Source organism: Falco punctatus, assembly GCF_963210335.1.
Source record: "Falco punctatus genome assembly, chromosome: 8".
NCBI lineage: Eukaryota > Metazoa > Chordata > Aves > Falconiformes > Falconidae > Falco > Falco punctatus.
The window spans coordinates 48,596,412-48,617,783 of NC_137588.1; the positions used below are offsets into that span (position 1 = coordinate 48,596,412).

Here is a 21,372-nt window from a genome sequence, read left to right on the forward strand (position 1 = left end):
AGCCTTCCTGGCCCAGCATGGAGTGGTAAGGAAACACCTGCAACAGTTCCTGCTCCCATCCTTTGAAATGGGTTTATTACCTTCTAAGCATGGAGAAGTAATGAAGGGCTTCTTGTACACTGGAATATATTACATGTCGGGGGATTTAATGAGGATCAAGCTTGAGTGGCTGAGTAAGGCAGGAGGAAAGCTTCTAGAATTTCCAAACTCTTAAAATACTTTTGTGGCTGATACAAAGGAGGCCCATGTAAATCTTTAGCTGAGAAAAGCCTTATGGCTTGAATGTACATTTATTGGAGTCCTAAAATGATCTTTCTGCCAAAAACTGAAAAACTGCAGCTTAGCAGAGTAAAGAGTTTTGCTTATAGGATGTTGAGCCCATTGTGCTTACTTGTGCACTATTTATGTCAGCTGTTCTTGGGTGGTTTCAAACAAAACTCTATACAAGGAGGCAGAGCCTTTACATTTACAAGAGGAAATATATTTGCCCAGCCAAGAAAAGACATGTCTAGTAGGGAACTGAATCCAGTATATATGCAAATGTGCTTTCCTCTTCTCAGGCATATTGCAGTTTTATTTTTTTTCCAGACCAAAAAGGCAGGCAAGATTGGGATTTCTTCTCAAATGGCAGTCTGCCTAGGGGCCAGGGAACTCATATGATACTTTAGAATCAGTTTTGAAATATTTTTAATCGACTTCCAGCTTTTTTTTTTCCTAACCTGAATATTGTTCATGCTGTGCTTATGGTTATGAGCAGGAGTTTGTTGAATACTAGACCCCAGTCTGGCAATGTGAGATACACACCGTTGTATATACCATACAGTAAGCGTTTGCTATCACAGTGCAGGCAATAGCTTTGACTACAGTTGAAACAAACTGCATTTTTGAAGAAGAGCAGGAAGTACTTCTGGAAAATAGAATATGAATTATAAGTGAAAAAGGTTTGAAAAATAGGGGTGTTGCTTAAATTAGAAATCTAAAGGGTTGCAATAGTTTGTGTTGCTTAAAAATGGGAAGAGTTTAGTGAACTGTGATAAAAGAATTGCTGTAACCTGCTTTGCCTCCATTTTGGAGAGGGATATTTCATCAAACCTGATCAGTCACCTGGAAGGATGACTGCAGTGCAGCTGGCTGGGCTGAAATACCCCTGAGAGGTACACCTGGCCTTCTCAGAGCAGAAAGGCAGGGAACAGCAGAAAATGGCTGGAAGAACTGAAGCCGTCAGCAAACCAAAAGTTACATATAAGCTAAGAAAATCTGAGCCATGGTTTTGAGGGTCTTCTAAGAGTTGAATCCAAACACAAGAAATTGGACATGAGCTGAAATTGCTTGATTGAATGAACAGCAGCTAAGGAAATGCCATGGAAGCAAACAGGCAAGTCATGAAGGAGCACTTTGAAAAGATATGCGTGCCTGACCTGAAAAGAGGGAGATCTATTGACCAAAGAGTTTGACTGAAGTCTCCTGTGATGTCCAAGGCATCTCTGTGTATATTGTCTTCAAATAAACCTTTTTATACTGAAGCAATACTGAAATTACTATGGCAGTATCTATTAAAAAAAAAAAAAAAGTTGATTACTTTAGTATGGTGTTGAATGTACTAAGAATAGTGAATGTTAATATTTCAGAGAGAAAGCGGGTCACTGGAGGAGCTGGGAATACTTATTCCTGTACTCAGACTTGTGCACTGAGGTGCCTGCCCCCCTGTCAGGTGCTGGCTGTGCTGAACGTTGTGTTAGCAAACTGTGTTTGCTTCATGGATTTTATCTGTATTTATATGAACAAAGAATGGATCATGGAGGGTACTTTCCAGGGTAACCTTTTTCCTGTGAAGTAGCCTGGGGGACAATGAGCTCACAGTGTGGTGTTTTGCCTAAAAGGGCTGCGCTATCCATAGGCAGGGTGTATCTAGCAGGACAGAAAGTGTAGGTAATATATCTTCTTCTTGTGCCCAAATATTATACTTAGTTCTGTTGTTCAGAATTCAAGGACCAAGTTGAGAGGTGAGAAAGAGGATTAGAGGTGAAACATAAAAAAAAAAAATATTGTGGAATTGAGAATACATCTTGAAGATCTCAAGAAAAAACTTAATTGGCTTAACAAAGAGTAGGCAGACAGAGCAAGCTTTTTTTTTTTTTTTTCAACTTTTGTTTGTTTGTTTTCCACAAATGCTTGTATGGGGAATAGAAATTTCTTTAAAAGGTTCGTTGGCTGACCTTAGTGGCTGAATAAATCCAGACCATACATTTTTATCATTGTAATTATACAAGAGTTGTTTCTAGATACAAATGTGGTTTCTTGGCAGATGCTTTTTTAAAACACAAGTTACTTCTAGAGTGGTCTGTGTTACACTGAAGATCAGACTAGATGTTTCTGTACTGATAATCTGTAATGTCTTGAGCAACATTCAGGCTGTTAGTTAAAGGTGCCCAGCACAGCTCTTGCAGATTCCTTCTTTTCCTGACTGTAGAGGCAGGCAGGCTCTGGTAGCACTGTGAAGTAGGTAATCTGAAGCCCTCATCAATCTTTTGGTCTTGGATGCCATAATACTTGTAAGAATGCAATGATATTACAGTAAGCACTGCATGTATGAAATAAATGCTCTTGTGTATTACAACACACATTTATGTGTGTTGTCCTGTAAGAAATATTTAGAATCCCCCTTGGTTTAGTTGACTAATAGTTAAATCATGACAGTAAATCTTATGTTCCTAAATGAAATGCAAATTAAAAATGCATGTGTTGGAAATGTTGGCTATTGACAGAGTTGCAGTATCCAGGGTTTGGGTTTTTTCCGTACCTTGGTATTTTCCTGCTTTATCTTCTGTCTGTCTAGCTTTACTTGTGTAGCCTTTTTAGGAAACAATATCCCCAATAATGATGCATAAATTTTGCTTTCATTGGTTGGAATAGTGAAAGCCAAAGATCTTTCTTCAATTAATAACTTTTTGTAGTGTTTTCCTTTAAAATTCTTTGACAGTTTTTTCCCCTACTCAAAGTAGATAAAAAATGGCCGATTTGTTAAGTGACTGCTGAGGCAACGAATTTCCCACACTCCAGCTCCATTTCACTCTCATTTAAAAAAAAACCACAAAAACAACACACCAAAAAATGACCCACAGTCACAGTAACATCCTTCCTAGTTCCTTTCCATGTAATAACTTTAAAAAGTTGTGGAAATACAAATGGATTCTTTGAAGCATAAGTTAAAGAAGGTGAAACTGGGAAGGGGGGATAGGCAGATGGCTGATTGCTGTAAAAAAGATTCAAGCCCTTACCTGCACCACCAGGTTTCTTCAGCATTCTTAAAAGTCAGTATTTTCGATGTTTGTTGGTTGTATTTACATAACCAAACCAATACTTACGCTGTGTAGCAGAGTCCTGATGGCTTTTATTGTCAGCTGTTGTCTTATTTTTTCCTCTCCCTGACTGGTTATTTTAATCCTGAAGCTAAATTATAAACATGTATTTCCTCCAGGAAAATTGTGTACCCAAAGTCCAGCCAGCTGTAAAGCCTGAGCAGTCTGTGGGCTGGTTTACAGCCTGGTGGGACCCCTTCATAGATTACAGCTGCTTCTTACTGCTTTGAAGGTTTTCCTTCTCTTAAAAAAGAAACATACATAAGAACCTCGAAAGAGAAAGCTATGAGTTAGGTCAGTCACCCCAATTCATTTCCTTTTTTGTATTTTTTCTAGTTTTTCTCTTGTTGGCTTTAACATGTTCTATCTCCAGCTATCAATATAAACATTCCACTGTCTCCCTAGCTTTGTGGCTTAGAAATGTAGGACAAAATTCATACCATTTCTCCCTTTCGTTCGTTTTTTCTGTTCACTACTGTCATACGTGTTCTCGAGAGCCATCACTGCTTTGCTTATAGTTCTAGATTCAAATACAGGATTCTGTGCCTCCAAAAAGAGATCCTTCCCTCCGTCCCGCTGTCCTCTGTGCTTTCACTTGAAGAGGTGTCCGAACATAGCTAAAGGACCAAACAGGCTGTACCAAACATATACTACACACTTTAAAGGGGTTTATGCTTTACTTGCTGGTGTATTTTGTTTTGTTTGCTGTAATTTTTCCTTCCTCCCATCTGTTTGATTTTAGGCAGAAGCAGGACTATGTAGTGCTTACACACAACAAAACTGGTAAATATTTCAGGTTTTGCTAAGGATCCTGAAAAGCCTCAGCAAATAGCCAGACCTCTTTGTTCTGAAACAATAAAAAATTAGTGGCTTCTACTACTGAAAATAGGTCTTTTCTAAAAGACATTGCATCCCATGGCAGGGAGAGAGGAGAGCAAGTGTTTAAAATAGTTTGTTTCCCTGGGAAAAAGCTGCAAGCATTTTGTATCACAAGGGGGAAAAAAATATCTCTCTCAATCAAAAAAAAAAGCTTGAAACTATTTCTGGTTTTATGTGTTTGGAAGAGAAGGCTAAGCTCTATTTTACCTAAGGGGACCTTGTGGTGTCCTGTGGTAGATGGTATCTGAGATTTTTTGCAGTTTTGCTACTTTTAGACAGAACACTATTCACTGTTAGTGATTATGGTCTCTTTTTCTGGCATATCTGATTGTGGTAATGTTGCATGGCAAAAGCCAAGCACTTAGTCAAGCCAAATGACTCTGGAAGAAAGAAGTTGTGTGGTGACTTGTGGCTGACACTCTTCTGCTGGAGCTCTCCCACCCGTTTCCCATCGCTAACCATTGTGAGGCTGCTTTGCAGCAGCCCCTGAGGTGGGCACCAGTGACAGCTGAATGACGCTGCAGTTGATCATTGCACTGTAGGTTGTTTTTTCCCCCTTGTGATTTTTTAATTACATGTTTGATATAGGAACAGGAAGGTTCTAGGTAGTGTGGTTCAGCCTTGTGGTTCCACAAGGCTATTAGCTGCCTAATAAACACTGAAAGCTTAGCTATCTGCCTCTTCTAAAATTCCGGAACTTTAGCCATAACTTCCTCAAGACAAGCAGAGAAAAATGTGGTCAAAGTTTGGATATTTTCTTCCTTTTATTTGAAGGAGTTCTGCCTTACATGGAAGTTTCTCAGTTTTAGTTACTCGACAAATGTGAAGTATGTTGGCTTTCAGTGCAAAAAATAAAAAGGCACCCACATTTCCCACTTGCCTAACTATGACTGAGAAGTGCTGGAAGAGCTGGAAGTTTTAGCTTTGTTTAGGAGCCTAAGCCCATTTCCAGCTTTTATTAAGAGAGAACCACATGTCATTGCTATCAGATTGGACTCTCTTATCTCATTGTACTGGGACTGAAGAAGGAAATAGCACAGTAACTGGCAGTGCTGCAGCCTGTCTTTAGTCTCAGTATGGGTGTCCTGTTATGTTGGAGCTCTCAGCTCCAGGATTTCCTTTGGTCATATTTCCATTTGCAAAATGTAATGTGTCATGTTTGGGGAACCAGATCGACTGGAGAATTTCTCTTTGTTCACCAGGACCACAGTGTATCTCTGAGAAAATGGATCAGCTACTATTGTCTTAAAGGATGAGTGGAGTGAATATCATCCTCAAATGGATCATTAAATGCAATCTGTGAAGAAAAGCCTCAGGGGATGAGACGTTAACCACAAGCCCGTTACTCACCTGCTTATGGGCAGGTGGTGTGTACTGCACAGTTAATCAGGCTGGGAGGAGCTGAGTCCACCGATGGGCAATTGGTGTATTCAGCACTCCGACAGCACGGTGATGGCCACGGCACAACTGTCAGTAGGAAATAAGTAAATCTTTCTGCATATAAAGTATTCTTTGGAGCCCTCTATTGGTTCAAGGACTGTACAGGTTCATGCGTGCAGGTTTTGGTAGAAGGGGAGGAGGGCGGCTGTAGGGGGGGCTTCTGTGAGAAGAGGTGAGGAGCTGCTCCTGTCAGCCCTGCCGCTGTCTGAAGTTGAGCCTGTCAGCAGCACTGATGGCAAAACATGAGAGAAGCAATTATGCAAACACCAAGGTCAGTGAAGAAGAAGAGGGAAGAGGTTCTTGAGGTGCTGGAGAAGAAATGTCCATGCAGCCCATGGGGAAGACCACACTGAAGCAGGTTGTTCCCCTGCAGCCCATGAAGGACCATGTCAGAGCCAACAGCCATACTGCAGCCTGCAGAGCACCTCATGCCAGAGCAGGTAGATATGCCCTACAAGAAGCTGCAGCCCATGGAAAGCCCAAGCAAGGAGCAGGCTTCTGGCAGGAGCTGCAGCCCATGGAGAGGAGGTGCCCGTGTAGGAGCAGCTTTTCTGGCAGGAACAGTGTCCCTTCAGTCTGTTCCTGAAGAACTGTATCCCATGGAAAGGACCCACACTGGAGCAGTTCTTGAAGAACGGCAGCCCATGGGAAGGACCCACATTGGAGAAGTTCATGAAGGACTGTATCCCATGGGAGGGAGCCCACACTGGAGCAGGGGACCAGCATGAGGAGGAAGGAGTGGCAGAGATAAAGTGTTATGAATGGACCACAACCCCCATTCCCCATCTCTCCGTTCAGACCATGAGAGTTCAGATTCAGACACGTGAGTCTACAGTGTGTCCAGTGTCCTACTGCCAGCCCTGAAAGGACGTCTCAGAAAATGTATAGCATCTCAGATGTGACTGGATGCACTAGATTGTGTAAATAAATAAATCGATCCCTAATAGTTTCCAGACAAATCACATAACTGGAAAACATCCATATGAAGTAATATGGCTCAAAAATGTAGGGGGTCCAGCAAAATTAGGATCTATTCCAGACACAGTGGTTCTGAGGGATGATGCTATATGCAGGTGAGCACTGGAAGCTGGTTTAGCTCGCATTTTACACACTGTGGTGGTGTGGTGTTTGTGATGTTGAATACTATTTTTTGTACTTTGGCAGTGCACAGATCTGAAACTTACTCCTCCTTCAAGATTCAGAAATAGTGACAGGATCGTTACTACTCTACCCAGATGTTGTTTAATCCATTACCCCTTTGTTTAATCTCAAGATTAGAGATAATTGCTCCTTCATTCTGAAAAACAAGCCACTTTGGGAATCTCAGTGTGGAGTGTAGCTTCAGGTTCCCACTTAATAGGCCAAAACCTAATACATGAAGACTTAAATGTGAGGGGTTTAAGCATTAACACAGAATAAAAAGCATAAAGTAACTTTTAGGTTTTTGCCTAGTAAGTATTGTGGGCGGTGTTTGTCAAACAACAGCAAAGTTCATTAATAATGCAGAAAGAGTTGCTATTGTGTATTCCAGGTAATTTATTACGGTTTGGTATCTAACATGGCAGCTGAGTGCATTTGCTTCTGAAGGATTTTCACATTTCTCTTTTCTTCATTGCAAGTTGAAACAGTTTAGAAGTAAAAAAAATCATTTTTTTTATTTTCTAAGATGAGCCTCAAATCTTTTTCATCAAACATCAACAACATTCCTAACTGAATTATTTTCTTGGAGGAACATGCTATGTCTGTTCCACCCAACCATTTTTAGGTTCAGTGTTCTGAAATTTCCAACTGGCACTGACTTCTTTTTAATAACTGAAAGGAGAGAAGAGGAAAACAAAATACAAAAAAACTTTTCTTCTGATATAAGTTATTTGATACAGAGTAATCTTTTATGAGAAAAACAGTACAGTATTTTTTTTTTATTAGGAATAAAGAGAAGAGTTCTATTCTGACTTACCTGGCAATGTTCAGAAAATTGCAACATACTGTTTAACTACTCAAATATATATATCTTCTCCCTGCACAGCCTGTAAAAGTTTTCTCTGTGGGTAAAGGCCAGGCTTCCTTCATCCTTTCTTCATTGTAAGCACTTTCCTTTTCTCAAGTAATATTGTGAAATTCCTGACAGCATTTTTGCTTTTAGCCCTCCTGGACCCACGGAAGTTCTCTCGCATTAAGGATGATATTATTTTCTCTGTTTCATTATCAATTATTTCATGAGTACTCTGAATGAGAGAACAAAGTGTCACCCAACGGATGTACAAACAAAAGAAAAATCATCAAACTTACTGGTTGTAAATTGGTGATCTAGACTGTCTTTTCAGAACTGCTGTTTTCCTTACAGATAAATAGGTTAAATACTGTTACTGCATCCAATCTCCTTTACTGATTCAGGAGAAATAGTGTAACTTGGGTCCTGGTTTTAAAAGTCTAATGTGGCATGAAATAAATAGCTCTCATGACAGCACAGAACGGAAAAAAAGGAAGATGGTTATTAAACGGTGTGTAAAAGTCATCTTTATTGCTCTATTATTGTTTTGGCTTCATTCTGAGATGTGTGGAAGGCTACAGAAAAGCCTGAGCATGTTTCTTGGCAGCTCTTCATAAGCAGTGAGCCCTGTGAAAAGTGAATGTGGAAAACCCCATGAAATTAATGATTTTGCTGAAAAAATAAGACCAGGAAAATGTTGCATGAGACAAAAAAAAAAAAAAAAAAAGTTGTGCTTTCAGTGCTGGTGAAGGGAACAAGGGAAGCCATTTCAAAGGGGCAGGATAGCTTTTCTAGCGTTTGGAGAATTTTTTTAAATTATGTAAATTTTTTTTAGGCTTGGAGTTATTTTTTAACGCATGGGACAGCAGCGATGGGAGATCCACCTGTTACTGTTCCACCTGTCAGTATAACTTGATTCTAATCTGAAATTTGCATTTTTTGCAGCAGATCAGACCGCTTCCTTCATCTGTCTAATGCTTCCCTCTCCTAAACAGCACTAATTACTAGCACATTACCACCAGCCTTAAGAAGTTTGAAATGCAGTGCCCACACAGCTGAGGATGTGCCTACCTTTATGAAGGTACCCTCTCCATATCATACCTCAGTTCTACAGACCGCTCACTGGACGTTGTAGACCTAATAACTCTGGCTACTATGAAAAGTAGGATCTGTTGGCACAAGTGGTTTTTCTCTTGTAAATCTGACACAGTCTTAACCTGTTCTTCATTGCATGTCGATCTGTTCTCTTCATCTTTGATGAAAGAGAATACATGTGCCTTGATGAAAGCAAAAATATCATTTGGGATTAAAAAAAAAAATGACGGGAAAGGAAATATAGTTGTTATTTTCCTGTCTTTTATATAAGCACTTCAGAAACCCCTGTGTACCCACATTGGAGCTCTGATTTGAGAATATATAGGAGAGAGGAAAATGGGGAGGTTGGATTGTTTTCTACAATTGGGAAAGCACTACCCTGAAGTTTTCTGTTGTTTTAGCATGATCAAATACCTTCCACAAAGAGATCAGTGCTGCTAAAAGTTGGCCTAACATTAATGTCCAGTTTGGTTTTAGGTTCACATAGCTATTCAATGAGAAATTTGGACTAGACCTTTAATTGCTGCACAGAGAAGTAGCCCTGTGTCACTCTAAGAAAAGAGGATCAGATTTTTCCTCTGATACTGATATTAAAGCGTCCAATGAATATTGCACACTCAGGTCTGAGGGCAGATTTTTTGGCCCAGATACTTTCTGAGTGAATAAAATATGAGAAAGTCTTTGTGTAGCTGGTGCCTTGGGTTTTGCTTTTCAGAAAGTGTTTTATTTCCCTGGCATGCTTTCTGCAACGTCTACTGAACATTGGTGGGGCCTGAAATAATGTATCAAGAAGAATTTTCTTCCTGAGATGAGGCTGCTCTAGTTCCAAGGCATTCCCAAATGAGCTCCCTAATGAGTGATAGATGGGAAAAATAACAGGAAGGATCCTTAAATGTTCCAAGTTTTGCATGAAAAAAATGATAAATTTTTTTTGATGCTATGTTTGGTACTTAGCCTAGAATTCTCCTACCTTTTGATAGTGGTGCCTTCAGAGTGACACAGTGAGTCATAATATTTGACATTTGGGGAGATTTTTACTGGATGTCTAAGCACTTGTCAAGACTGTGGAGAAGAATGATGGTTTCCTTTGAGAGTTAATGAAAATGTTCTTATTTTTTTAAGCCTGTTTCCTTTTCTTCAAAACAAACAAGAAAAAAGAAATAGAAACTTCAAAAGTATGTATTGACCATTTTTAGTGAAAGAGTAGTTGAAGGCATCTATCTACACTGTATTCAGTTATGAAATGGTCTTCCAAAAATATTTCCGGCTTTAGATCATTGAGTTCTTTTAATGTCACCAGCCAGTTACTTTTTTCCATGCTTATTCTCACATAAGATTTGTAGCACACAAGGGACATGAGGAATACCAAGATGATGAACTGGCAGTTGTCCAGGCATCATGGCAAGTTCTGACCTGCTCACGTTCATGTCTGCCCAAAGGCCGAGGGAATCACTTTGCTTTGTTAGTATTTGGGAGGGTTGGTGGGCTGTGGATTTGCAGATTGCTTAGTAAGCAGACCTATCTCCAGTTCTGCCACCTCAAAAATGCGTTAATAGCCGTCCCCAATGACAACTGTGTTCATATTTGTAAGACTTGAGCGTCTCTAGTTGCTTTTGAGAACTAACAAAGTACAATGGCAAACCTCAAGTCCAGTGAATGATCTGTTTCCCTGGTTCCCATGGATTTGCGGCATTCAATTTTCTTGGCATGCCCCCCTTCCTGAGCTGGATACACTCCTTGCATTTGCCCAAGATTTGTGCAGGGCTATATAAAGACTTGGTAGTATTTAATAGTGGTGGCTTCCTGGGATTCCTTGGCTCTAGATGGAATTGGTTGTCTTATAACTGACACTACGAACAATAAAGTGTCCACTGCTGATGGCCATGCCAGACTTGTCCGGTATTGCCAAACCCAGCCCCTAAAAGCCATGAGGATGTGTATGGCACGTGAATACGCGGTTTATGCTGGTAGTACCCTCTCTCGTGCCTCTAGGGCTTTTATTCTTGCTTCACTTTCTCACGTGTGCTTGACAGCTCTCAAAGCAGATATGTTAGATATTCTGTGTTTGAAACAAAAAAATTGAGTGATTTTTGCAATCACATATTATGCTTCTATTCTAATGTGAAGAGTCAAATAAAGAGGTGTTTAGCTTGTACTGCCAGGAGGCTGGAGATGTGGGAGAAATAACCTGAAGGAGTGAGCTGGGGGTGTTAACAACTTAAACCATACCTGTCACCACCAGGGTCATCCTCAAAATTGTGCTCTGTCATCCCTGCCAGATCACAAGCTGGTAAAAGACGGAGAGTTCTGATTTGCATTTTCCATCTGAATTTTGATCTTTGTAATTTGCTTGGTTTCTGTTTTCAAGTGTTTCTTGAGCCACTAGAGTCAGAAATGTAAGGATGTTTGAAAATGGAGTTTCTTCCAAGACAGGTGGAGCTGCAGCTTCATAAAAATACTGCTAAAACAGTGCCAGCCCACCCGTGCCTCCCACATTATCTCTTTTCTCACACTATCCACTGGCTTGGTACTCATGTGATGGTATATATCACGTACAGGCGCACAAAATATGCATAACCTTGAAACCCTGTAGATGCAGTCTTCTGATAAAGCTGCATAGGGGACTTTGTGACTGTAGCTTTTGGGGGTTTCCATGTTGAGAGCAGCTGACCTTTGCTTTTCCTGCAAGGCTTTGGGAGGTGTGGGGTAGGTTTCTTCTGGTTTCTTGGGAAGGCAAAGATTTCTGTGGTCTTTGGCTGCATCTCAAATCCTGGGGTACTGAAGTGTGACCTAATAATTTAGGACTCAGAGAAGGGTGGTATTTAAATAAACTATCTGGGTTTAAACATTCTCAAACTATTAATTATTAAAATTTATACAAATCCAGGGAGGTGTGTGGCACGTAACGCACCATACCTAGGAACAGCTGAGCTGAGCTTACGTGTGATGGATTATTTTCTGAAAAGACATCATCTCCTGTGAGCACAATAGAGCTAGTACGTTTCTTATAAATAGTGAATGTTTTTATAATTGCATGCAGTCCTAAAGCTGGTTCCTATTATTGAGAGTCACAGAGGTTTTGGGGGGAAGGGTTTGTGGGTTGTTGTTCTTTTCCAGAATGATGTCCAATCAGCTGCTTTGGCAGAGTATTAACTATGGCTAAAATATCTTTCAGTGTGAAAATGTTACGGTCTAATGAGCCACTTTGATTTTGTGTCACTTTCTTGCTTTGATAGAAGAGGTTCTGGGTCAGGAACTGCCCATTTGATCCTTAGCCTGTCTCCAAGTGGAGTCTATATGTCAGTAATTTTTATACCAGCCTTTCAAATTCATGTAATAGAAACAGTACAGTCACTATAGGGCAAAGGAGCCCGATTTAATGAAGTCTCATGTGCCCTCACAAGCAATTTTGTTGCTTCCTTCTGAACTACTGAGCGCTCTCCATTTAGGGAGATTTGCCATCCCTGAACATCGTGGTTGAAGTTGCATCAGGATTGTCCAAGAAGTGTTATAGCTTCATTGCTTTCTTTTGCCTCAGGTGAACTGTGTGATGAGGTGATTAACCACTGTGTTCCTGATCTGAATCCATGCCAACATGAGTCCAAATGTCTTCCCCTTGACAAAGGAACCAGGTAAGCATGTGTGTATGTTAGTCTCCACACACAGGCCAGATCCATCCATTGCCTTGACTAGGGTTGAACTGGCAGTGAGTTTGGGGTAAAAGTCATCAAAATTAACACAAATAGTGCAACACTAAATTACTTCAGACCATGTCACAGTTTGATTTTAATACAACCATACATACTTTTCTAGCTTTCTGTGGTTTACTTGAAAATAATGCACGTACGCCCAGAGCAAAGAAATTATTCTGGGATAGAGCATGGCAAAAGGGGTACTTCTGGAGCAGTTACTGCAAAGTATGTGATCCTGCATCGGAAACTAAGGACAGGTTCCTTATGCATTCCTTAGGACATCCATCAATTCAGGCAGCATAACGGGGACATTAACAGATGTAACTTGGCTCTCCTCAGCCCATGCTGGCTCAGTGTTTAAAATCCAGTCCCCATTCTAACTGCTGAGTGGGAAGGATAAATCTGTGGCCTGCGCATAAAGCTGTAGGGCAGGAGTTTTCTGTTGTACTCCCACTGTAGCTGTTGTCTTCTGGGATGGCTGGCAGCCTTGGGGTGCACTGGCAGAGGCCAGCCTTGGCCGCAGTGGGACCGCTCTCCCCATGCTTCCTCGCCTGGGCAGCAGCAGCAGCCAGCTGAACTGGATGGCTCTCACACGGGAGCTGCAGTCTTCTGCTGGCCACAGAGGCACGTCTCGCTTGGCTTCTGTTAGGTTTTGTGAAGTCTGTGTTTGCGTTTGCATCCTGGGAATGACACTGACTGTTCGCGCGGGCAAAATAAAGCCTCGTGTTTTAAATGGCAGTGGGTTGTTTTGAGGTTGGGGTGTTTTGAGAGGTGCACAGTAGCACTGTTCATCACTTGTCTGAAGAGAGAATTTCAGAGCAATTTAGCAAATAGAGACAGGCAGTTGGAAAGTCAAGCTCTATGAAAAGCCTGTCGAGAAAAGATCTTTGAATCAAAGAAGTAAGAAAGCAAGACAAATTCAAGAGAGTTCAGTGCAGGGTGAGCTGTGTTCTGCACTTTCCCCTAAGGCTGTTTTCACAGCCCCAGTGCAATCCTGGATGCTCACCAATTCCCTCCTGGGAGGGAGGGCTGTGGTTTTGGCAAGGGACACCCTCACCCAGCACACCCAGCATGTCACAGGGGAGAGATGGCAGCACTCTTTGGTCTTCTTGGTAACTTGCAGGTGGGGTCAGGTTGTGTCCTGCGAAGCAATGGCATGTAAGGATAGTGCAAAATAATATACAGAACATTTCAGGATAGTTAAAAGGAAGTGACCCAAAATTTTAGAGCTGCTAGATATCTTAAGGAGAGCAGAATCTGTGTTAGACAGTCAGTCTGTACAACTCAAGCCTGCCTTTTGGGTGAAAAACCTCCAGACAGAAATGTTTCCAACTATAGAGGAAGAGGAAACTTCTGCATGATTCAGACAGTTACTGAAATGATGCACAGGGACTGGATAAGGAGGTGTGTACCAGTACATAAATAGTCCCTGATGTTCTTTCCAGCTTTCATTCCTAGTTAATCCATCATTCGGCTAATCCAGTAGCTACACCGTGTTATGAGGCAAAGGCTTGTAACTCAAATTACCGTATGTTGCTAGATGTATGAAGGAATGGAGACAGCTGTGGTCCTGAATGGTTTTACCCTTGCTGGCAGCATTTTCATACCTGCTACCCAAATAATTTGAGTAAATAAGATGCTTGCTTGCTAGAAAAGTGTTCTTCACAGTGGGGCCATTAACCCTTGAGGGGGAGCCTAAATAACTACTTGTAAGTATTTTCTGCTACTGTTTGTTGCATTATTCTTCCCAGTATTCACAGAGTGCTACACAAAAATCTAGAATTTCTTTACTACTTCTGTCCCATTTTGCTTTCTAGCAGGCCAGACTTCATAGGTGAAGGAGCCTGCCCAGCCCTGTACGTAGTTTCGTCAAAATATTGCTTTTTCTTTCATACTTCAGTTGCACCAAGCCATTCAGAAATGGGCTAGGAGCCCTTGGCAACTTTTGCAGTCATGTGTGGTTGCTGATGGGTCTCAGTAAAAACAGCAGCTTCTGGTCCTCTGCTGTTGCTGATCCCTGGAGCAGTGTGATCTCCTGACCTGTGATGCACCATGCATTTAGCAGGTAATTGTGCAGCCTGACGCCACACGCAGAATGAGTCAGGCTTTCGCACTAGCCCTCTGCTCCGCTTGCAGAGGCGGGGAGTGGTAACGGCAGGATTCAGGCTTGTTCCTGAACTGACCATCCGCTTGTTGGGTTTGTGCCCTGGGTATGTGCATAGGACACACCAGTGAAGAACATCACGTCAGCATGGACACCAGTCAGTCTGTCCTGCCGTCAGCAATAGTCAGTCTGAAACTCTGCAGAGGGAGGAAGAGATGACAAGGACAGGAAAAAAAGTAGGAAGCCAAGTTATTTATTGATACGGGGAGGACTCCCTTCTGGCCCTGCAGTAGAAGCCATGATTCACAGCTTTAATACAATAGACATTGAGTGCATGCAGATGCAAATCCCCTTGGATAAGACAGCATTTTAAATATTAGTAGACATGTTTTTAGGCTCTCTCTGATACCAGGAATGTTGCCATCACTACAAGGCTGTAGCAGAAAACAAGATTTCAACTGTACTGATGTCAGATGGTCACTGGGAAAAGGGATAACTGCTCTAATCACATAAATTACTCTTTACCACAATTTGAATAGGAAAGTTTCTTTGCCACCTTCTTTACTGCACCATATTTTTACTGATACTCAGTCACTTGCTGGCAGTATGGGGGGATGGGATGGAGCTAACATGCCATCATTCCCTGGTTGGGGACACCTTGGGTTTCTAGGAGGAGGCTGGATGAGGCACTCGCGTGGCTGGTTTCTCACCTGCTATACTCCACGCATGCGTTTTTAGGTAGCTTCAGCCTACATGTGACACACGAAGAGCTCAGAGATGACCGACGCAAAAGGAATTCCATGTTTCTAAAGGAAAAGCCAAGCTTGGAAGCAAACTGGACTATTTCAGTGTGTGTTTGGCTGCACAGAACTCTTTGCTTTCTAAGCTAAAATTGCAGGTGGCTTTCCTCACTTCCAGCCTCCACATCTTTATTGTGCTGTTACTATAGAAGAAGAGTAGTTTTCTGTATGCCAGAAAACAAAACAAAACAAAACATAACAAAAAAAAAAAATACCATGTAACACAATGAAATGAGTTCTAAAAAAAATAATTTCAGGAAAGGAGCATGTTTTTCCATTCACTGTATTGATGTTGGAGCATGGTATAAAATATACTTTATTATTCTAAACCTTGGAATTATTACCTGACAGCTTAAAATGCTGATTTAATGCAGCCCTGCAGAGAAAAGTGGTGGTTCTGTCATTACTGAGATAGCCAATGCACATCATAAAATTGATGCATGGCAGCCCTGAATAAGGAACTGCACATCGTTCATTATTACATCACTTTATATTAGGACTGCAGGGATCAATAAAAAGCAACAGGATTAAATGCTGCCAATTCCCTCCACAAAGTCTTTTGATTGACATTATTTGCTTGCAGGTGTGACTAAAATGTTGCCAGAAAATGTTGCCCGCTTCTTATGGTTTGGGGAAGGAGCACTTTTGGCTTTTTGCTCTGTTTTGCAATCTCCATTATGTTAATCAGGGTATTCCCTGAGCCACCAAGGTGTAAAAAAGCAATTCAGGCATGCAGAGCTGGAACATCAACCATCCTGTGGCTGCAGAGGGTCATGATGGGGGCCTCTCCTGTAGGGAGGATGGAAAGAGAAATTCTATGCATCTACATAATGTTATCCATCCTGCGCCCTGCAGGTTAATAGACTTTGCCCCATTTCCTCCTTTTTTAGCCAGTCACAAGCCATGTTTTGAAAAAGAGATTGAAGGTCAGATTCTTCTCATTGCTTGAGCTAGGTGGTTGCTGCAGCCCTGGTGCTGTGGCACCATTCACTGCTCGTTAGCACACTCAGGACCTGCTGCTGCACTCAGGCAACTTTCACCCAACTCGCTGGGGAGCGGCCAGGAGCTGAAATACACTGTCACTCGGAACCAAATTCAGCACAGTGACTGCTGCCTGGAAAGTGGAAATACCTCTTCTCATCAGCTTCTGTGTGTCCAGTTCCTCTGAAGACGTTTTCCACAAGGAGCCTCCTCCTGCACTTACCCCACCAGGCTGCTGGCAGGGAGGCGGTAGTGGCAGCCAGGCTGGTGGAGCAGTAGTTTCTCTCCTGATGCTGCCTGCCTCAGCTTTGTAACGTCTCTACTCTTTCAGCCCTCAGTAGCAAGCATGCTGGGTCCAAACTAGAGTCTGTAGCAAGAGCACAAACCTCTTTTTTTATTGCTGAAGTTAACTGTAGCTCTTCCCTTGTTTTGGTTGAAGTGATATGCCTTTTGTTTTCCAGATGTGCACTAACATCCAGCTGGGAGGAGTAAAACGTTTTTTATGGACTAAAGCATGTTCATGACTAAACATCGTCTACACTATAGATTCAAAAAGAGGGCTGTTGAGCAATCCCAGAAGATCTGTTCCAAGTCAGAGACTTTGGGATGTATTTTCTATTGTCAGGTTATAAACTTCTGCGAGGCTTATAATAGAAATGCTGATGCAGCCTTCGTACAACAAACTTGAGAATTGTATAAAACACAATAAAAAGCCAATGTCTGCAGGTTCGGATGCATCCTATTGTGTTGCTCCTGCGAATACCCCATAGCAGCAGGTACACGCTTCGCCTTTGTCACCGTAGGAAAGGATGGGCTTCAAAGGCAGCTTTCCGTAGCTGCAGCAAGGTTTGCTGTGCCTTGCAAATGAATGGCAAACAGGTGGTGGTCTCAAAACTGATGGTCTTTTTCTTTAGATTTGCTGAGTTTTATAGCTTGCTTGCAGATTGCTTCCATTTGGAAGGTGGAACCTTGCTGTGCTCTGTGTAGCTGCGCAGGGCCAACCTCAGACACTCAGCAGTGTTCAGACACTGGCAGAATCATCGTCTGAGGCATCAGAGCAACTGCTCTTGCAGAATGTTGCCCTTTGAGTCTGTAAGGTTAGGGACGATGTCGTCATCTTTAGCATAATTGGTAGACCACTATATGATGACTCTTCTCCACAGACTTGGCTGAGGAAAAGCAGTAGTACAGTGTTGGTTTGCGTGAATTTAAGCACATTGCAGAACCTCAGCTGCAGACAGACAGGAGCGACTTGAGTTTTTCTGATGGCAGGAACTGTGCTTGATGTTTCCAGGAATAATTGCTAACACCTTTCCATCTCAAAACAGATCGGTGCAAGGCTGCCTGTGTGTGCTATTGTTGTGAATGTTGAAACAAGCTATTAACAGCGATCTTCTTGTATTTCAGATGTGAGTGCTTGCCAGGTTACAGTGGAAAACACTGTGAAATAGATGACGATGACTGTGTGGGCCATAAGTGTCGCCATGGAGCTGTGTGCGTAGATGCAGTCAATGGCTACACCTGCATCTGTCCTCAGGGGTTCAGGTACGTGAGAGTCAGCTCCTCCCCCAGACCGTCTTCTGTACGTAGTGCTGGGGCACTTCTTTAACTGCTTTCATCCGCAGAGTTAATCAGCCTCTGGATATGGTATCGATCTGTCATTCCTGCCTGAACAGATGGCTCAGTGCTTCAAATCTTGTACCTGAAGTAGGTCTTAGCAAATGAACTGAATACAGGGGGTTGACAGTTCTTGCTTTAAAAACAGCAGTTTGCCTTTTGTGCAGTGCTGCATTCGTTTGCCAGTATGTCTGCCTCAGCCATTCCTGGTAAAACACTAGGTAATACACCCAATCAATTATATGGAGATAAGCTCTGCGTGCACAAGCGTGGGCAAAGGATAATGGAAATGCATATATGAACCCTCAGACCTGGCTGCAAGAAAACATGAGTTTGAAGACTTTGTGCCAATATCTCTGTGCCTGTTGGTGGATGGTCTCAGTATGATTCGGGCTGTACATGTCCAGTCTCTCATTCTGACAGCTGCCAATATATCTGACTCCTGGAAATCTCTCTGTCTGTCAAAGATAAGTGTGCTGTTCCAAATGGATTCACTAATCATTGCCTGAGGCTGGACACTGGCTTCCTTCCAGCTAAACCTTTTCTGTGTTTGAAATACACACGAGACAAAGAAGGAATACCTAAAAAGATCAGTCTTGACAAAGCAGAAATTGCATGAACACTTAGAAATCATTTTCTCTGCTTTGTATCTGCAACTGTTTTCATTCTTCTTGCTTTCATCCTTGCTGGTTTTGGTTTTTTTTTTTCCCTCTCAACATAGATTTTTGTTGCAAAGCAGACGGCCTTCCCTGAATAGGCATTGATACATAACAAGATGTCAGCCCGTGGTTTCAGAGAATCAGACGTGTTATTTACAGGCTATCAAATATCGCTGAATTTCAAAGTCGTACCCTTTTCTCCACGTTTCATTCTCTGCTTCAATCCCTCTGATGGCCTTAGGGATCTTGCAAATTCATGACCAGTAAGGATAACAAGTGGCTGTCCCACAGTGGAATTGTAAATGCTCAATGTTATCTAAATGTTAGAGGTGAGAAATGGGATTGCAAAGCCATATCTGGGGTCTAAGGTTAACTTGAGCTTGTCATCAGATGGTAGTGACTGGGAGACTTCTGCTGCAGGTCCTCTGATTTTTAAGGCATGTCAGTATTAGGTAGTGATGAATGTGAGGGTTTTCTCCAGGAAGGCAGGGTCGCAGTGTTTGGCAGAGGTGACCAGAGCTGTGACACAGTTGAGCAGAGCAGCAGGGGTAGGTGGGAAACTGCTCTGGGTCTCTTCCTGTGTACCAAGCAGCCTTGCTGGCAATGTAGGCAGTACCCCTAGCTGGCCAATCTCACACCAGGGACTTCAAGAGTAGAACCTGGAACAGCTCAGCCTGCTCCCTTGCTCACATGAGGGGGGTTCATCCCACTAAATGTCCTCCAAGAAGAGGAAACATCTTTCTACACAAGGCTCCAAAACTCAACTACTAGCTAGTTATTCATAGTGCAAGGTGGACTTGGGCAAGCAAAGTAATCCCACTGCCTGACAACAGCAGAGCAGGATTAACCATTTTCTTTCTGGTTTTTTGCACTAGTCTATGCCACCTCCCTAAATTTCCTGTTCAAGATGCAAGGGAGCAAGGGCTGTTTAGGAGAAAAACACCACAGTGAGCACTAACAGGCTCCCTCTGCTAAGGTGGAGAGCAAGCTGGAGCCCCTTGTGTTCTCCATGCAGAATAGTCCCTGATCTTGTTTGATTTCAGAATTAGAATTCTGCTAACAAAATACGATCTGCTCATCATTCTTTCCATGACTCCAGCCTTTAGTATTTTAAAGGCCTGCTGCTCTGAAGGGGGTTCTGATATATTTTTTCCCCCCTTTTTAACATTGAAACTGCAAAGATGGTGATTGACAGAGTTCAGCCTTCTGATGTTCAGGGTTATAGACTCAGCTGTTCACGAAGCGTGCCTCAGGCACTGGGCTGTGTGGCAGGGAGGTAACTTTTCAAGTGCTTGAAGACTGCAAGTGTTGATGAACAGGAGAGAGCACAAGGGGTGGTCTGACAAAGGTAACTAGGAGACCTAGTATGATGATTAATAAAATTTTTTGGCTAAGTATCAGGAATCGTTTCCCAGCAGTGAGTGTGCAGAGTGACCTGCCAGTTATCTGGAGCTTATGCTGTTGTAATAAATGCATAGACCTATAACAATTTTGTGGTTGTCACTATGCTGTATGTCAAAGCCACGTGTTAAAACTTACATCCTTGCACGGTTGAACAAATGGCACTCTGGTAATAATAATGTAGGGCCTCATATGCACAACAGGGTTGTGCACCCTAACAGTGCACCTCTGATGTCAGCTCCTAAAAGCAATAGTACTAACGTGCACTGTACCCATTTTCCTATCTTAGCATTTCCTAGTCCCTGTTCGTGTGTAGTTTTGCCCCACATAGCACCTTTCGTTATCACTCAGCAACCTTTCCAATTCCATAATGTGCTTTCATTCTGGAAAGTTTTCAATGTATTTTTCCCAAAATAACATTCGTTTACCCCATGCAGATGAAAACATTATTGAGAATTTGTGAGCCCCATTGGATAAAACCTAACTTCTCAAACCTTCCCTCTAGCCGTCAGCCTCACAGTAGTGTTGTCCTGATAAATGTTGCTCTAGGGGGGAAGCACACATTAAGGCTGCTGAGCCTGACAGAAAGCACTGTTCCTTCATTGTGTGGATGCTTCAGCGTTCTCCACTGGGGTAGTTTCTGCAAGAAACTCTGCAGTGATTATTAAAATAAATGAGATTGTACCACACAGAATGGACCTGGCCAAATTATGCAAGTCAGGCTGTGGTCCACACTCCACTGCCAGGGAACTAAATAGTATTAATTATTTCTAATTTTTAAAAAAAATGTTTAAATTAAAAAAGAAAAGGCCTTGACAGACAGTGTTGCTCATATGACTTCTAGATGGCAGTAGCAGGACAGCTGCATTTGTAAAGCCACCCACTGAAGGGGTTCCACAAGGCAGGGTGGTGCACAAGCTCTGCTGGGAGCGTAGGGAATCTTTGAGAGCAGCACCAAGCACAGACACACTGGCTTCTTGCAACATTTGCTTTCTGTTAGTGGAGGCTGTTGCGGGTCGCATGGATTTTTTTATTATTATTATTTTTAACTTCCATGAAATTAGAATTATATACACTGATTTTCCTCCTGCTTTCTACTTGTTGCTCACAGACAAAACAAAATGATTTGCATTAGGTAGAACAAAGCTAACAGGCTGGGTCAGCAGTGCTCCTTTCTGCTGGTCACCTCTGGAAAACGATTACACCTGACATTAGGCCAGGGATGACAGTCATCTGTGGCCTCAACCCTAGTTTGATCCCATTGCTGGCTCTCCTGACATGTTTGCCAGCCAGCTGCGAAGCCCTGCACTGGAGAGAGAGATGACACGCTTAATGAAAGCAGCTTTGAACAGGAG

At 42.3% G+C, this 21,372-nt stretch overlaps 1 protein-coding gene across 1 annotated transcript in view; it reads left to right on the forward strand.

Moving 5' to 3' along the window:
• The window catches only part of SLIT3 (slit guidance ligand 3), a 529,407-nt gene that overhangs the window by 474,654 nt on the left and 33,381 nt on the right, over nucleotides 1-21,372 (forward strand). Inside the window, exons 29-30 of the mRNA XM_080399320.1 lie at nucleotides 12,302-12,395; nucleotides 17,748-17,885. Coding sequence (XP_080255446.1) covers nucleotides 12,302-12,395; nucleotides 17,748-17,885 — 232 coding nt within the window. The remainder of the gene's footprint in view (nucleotides 1-12,301; nucleotides 12,396-17,747; nucleotides 17,886-21,372) is intronic.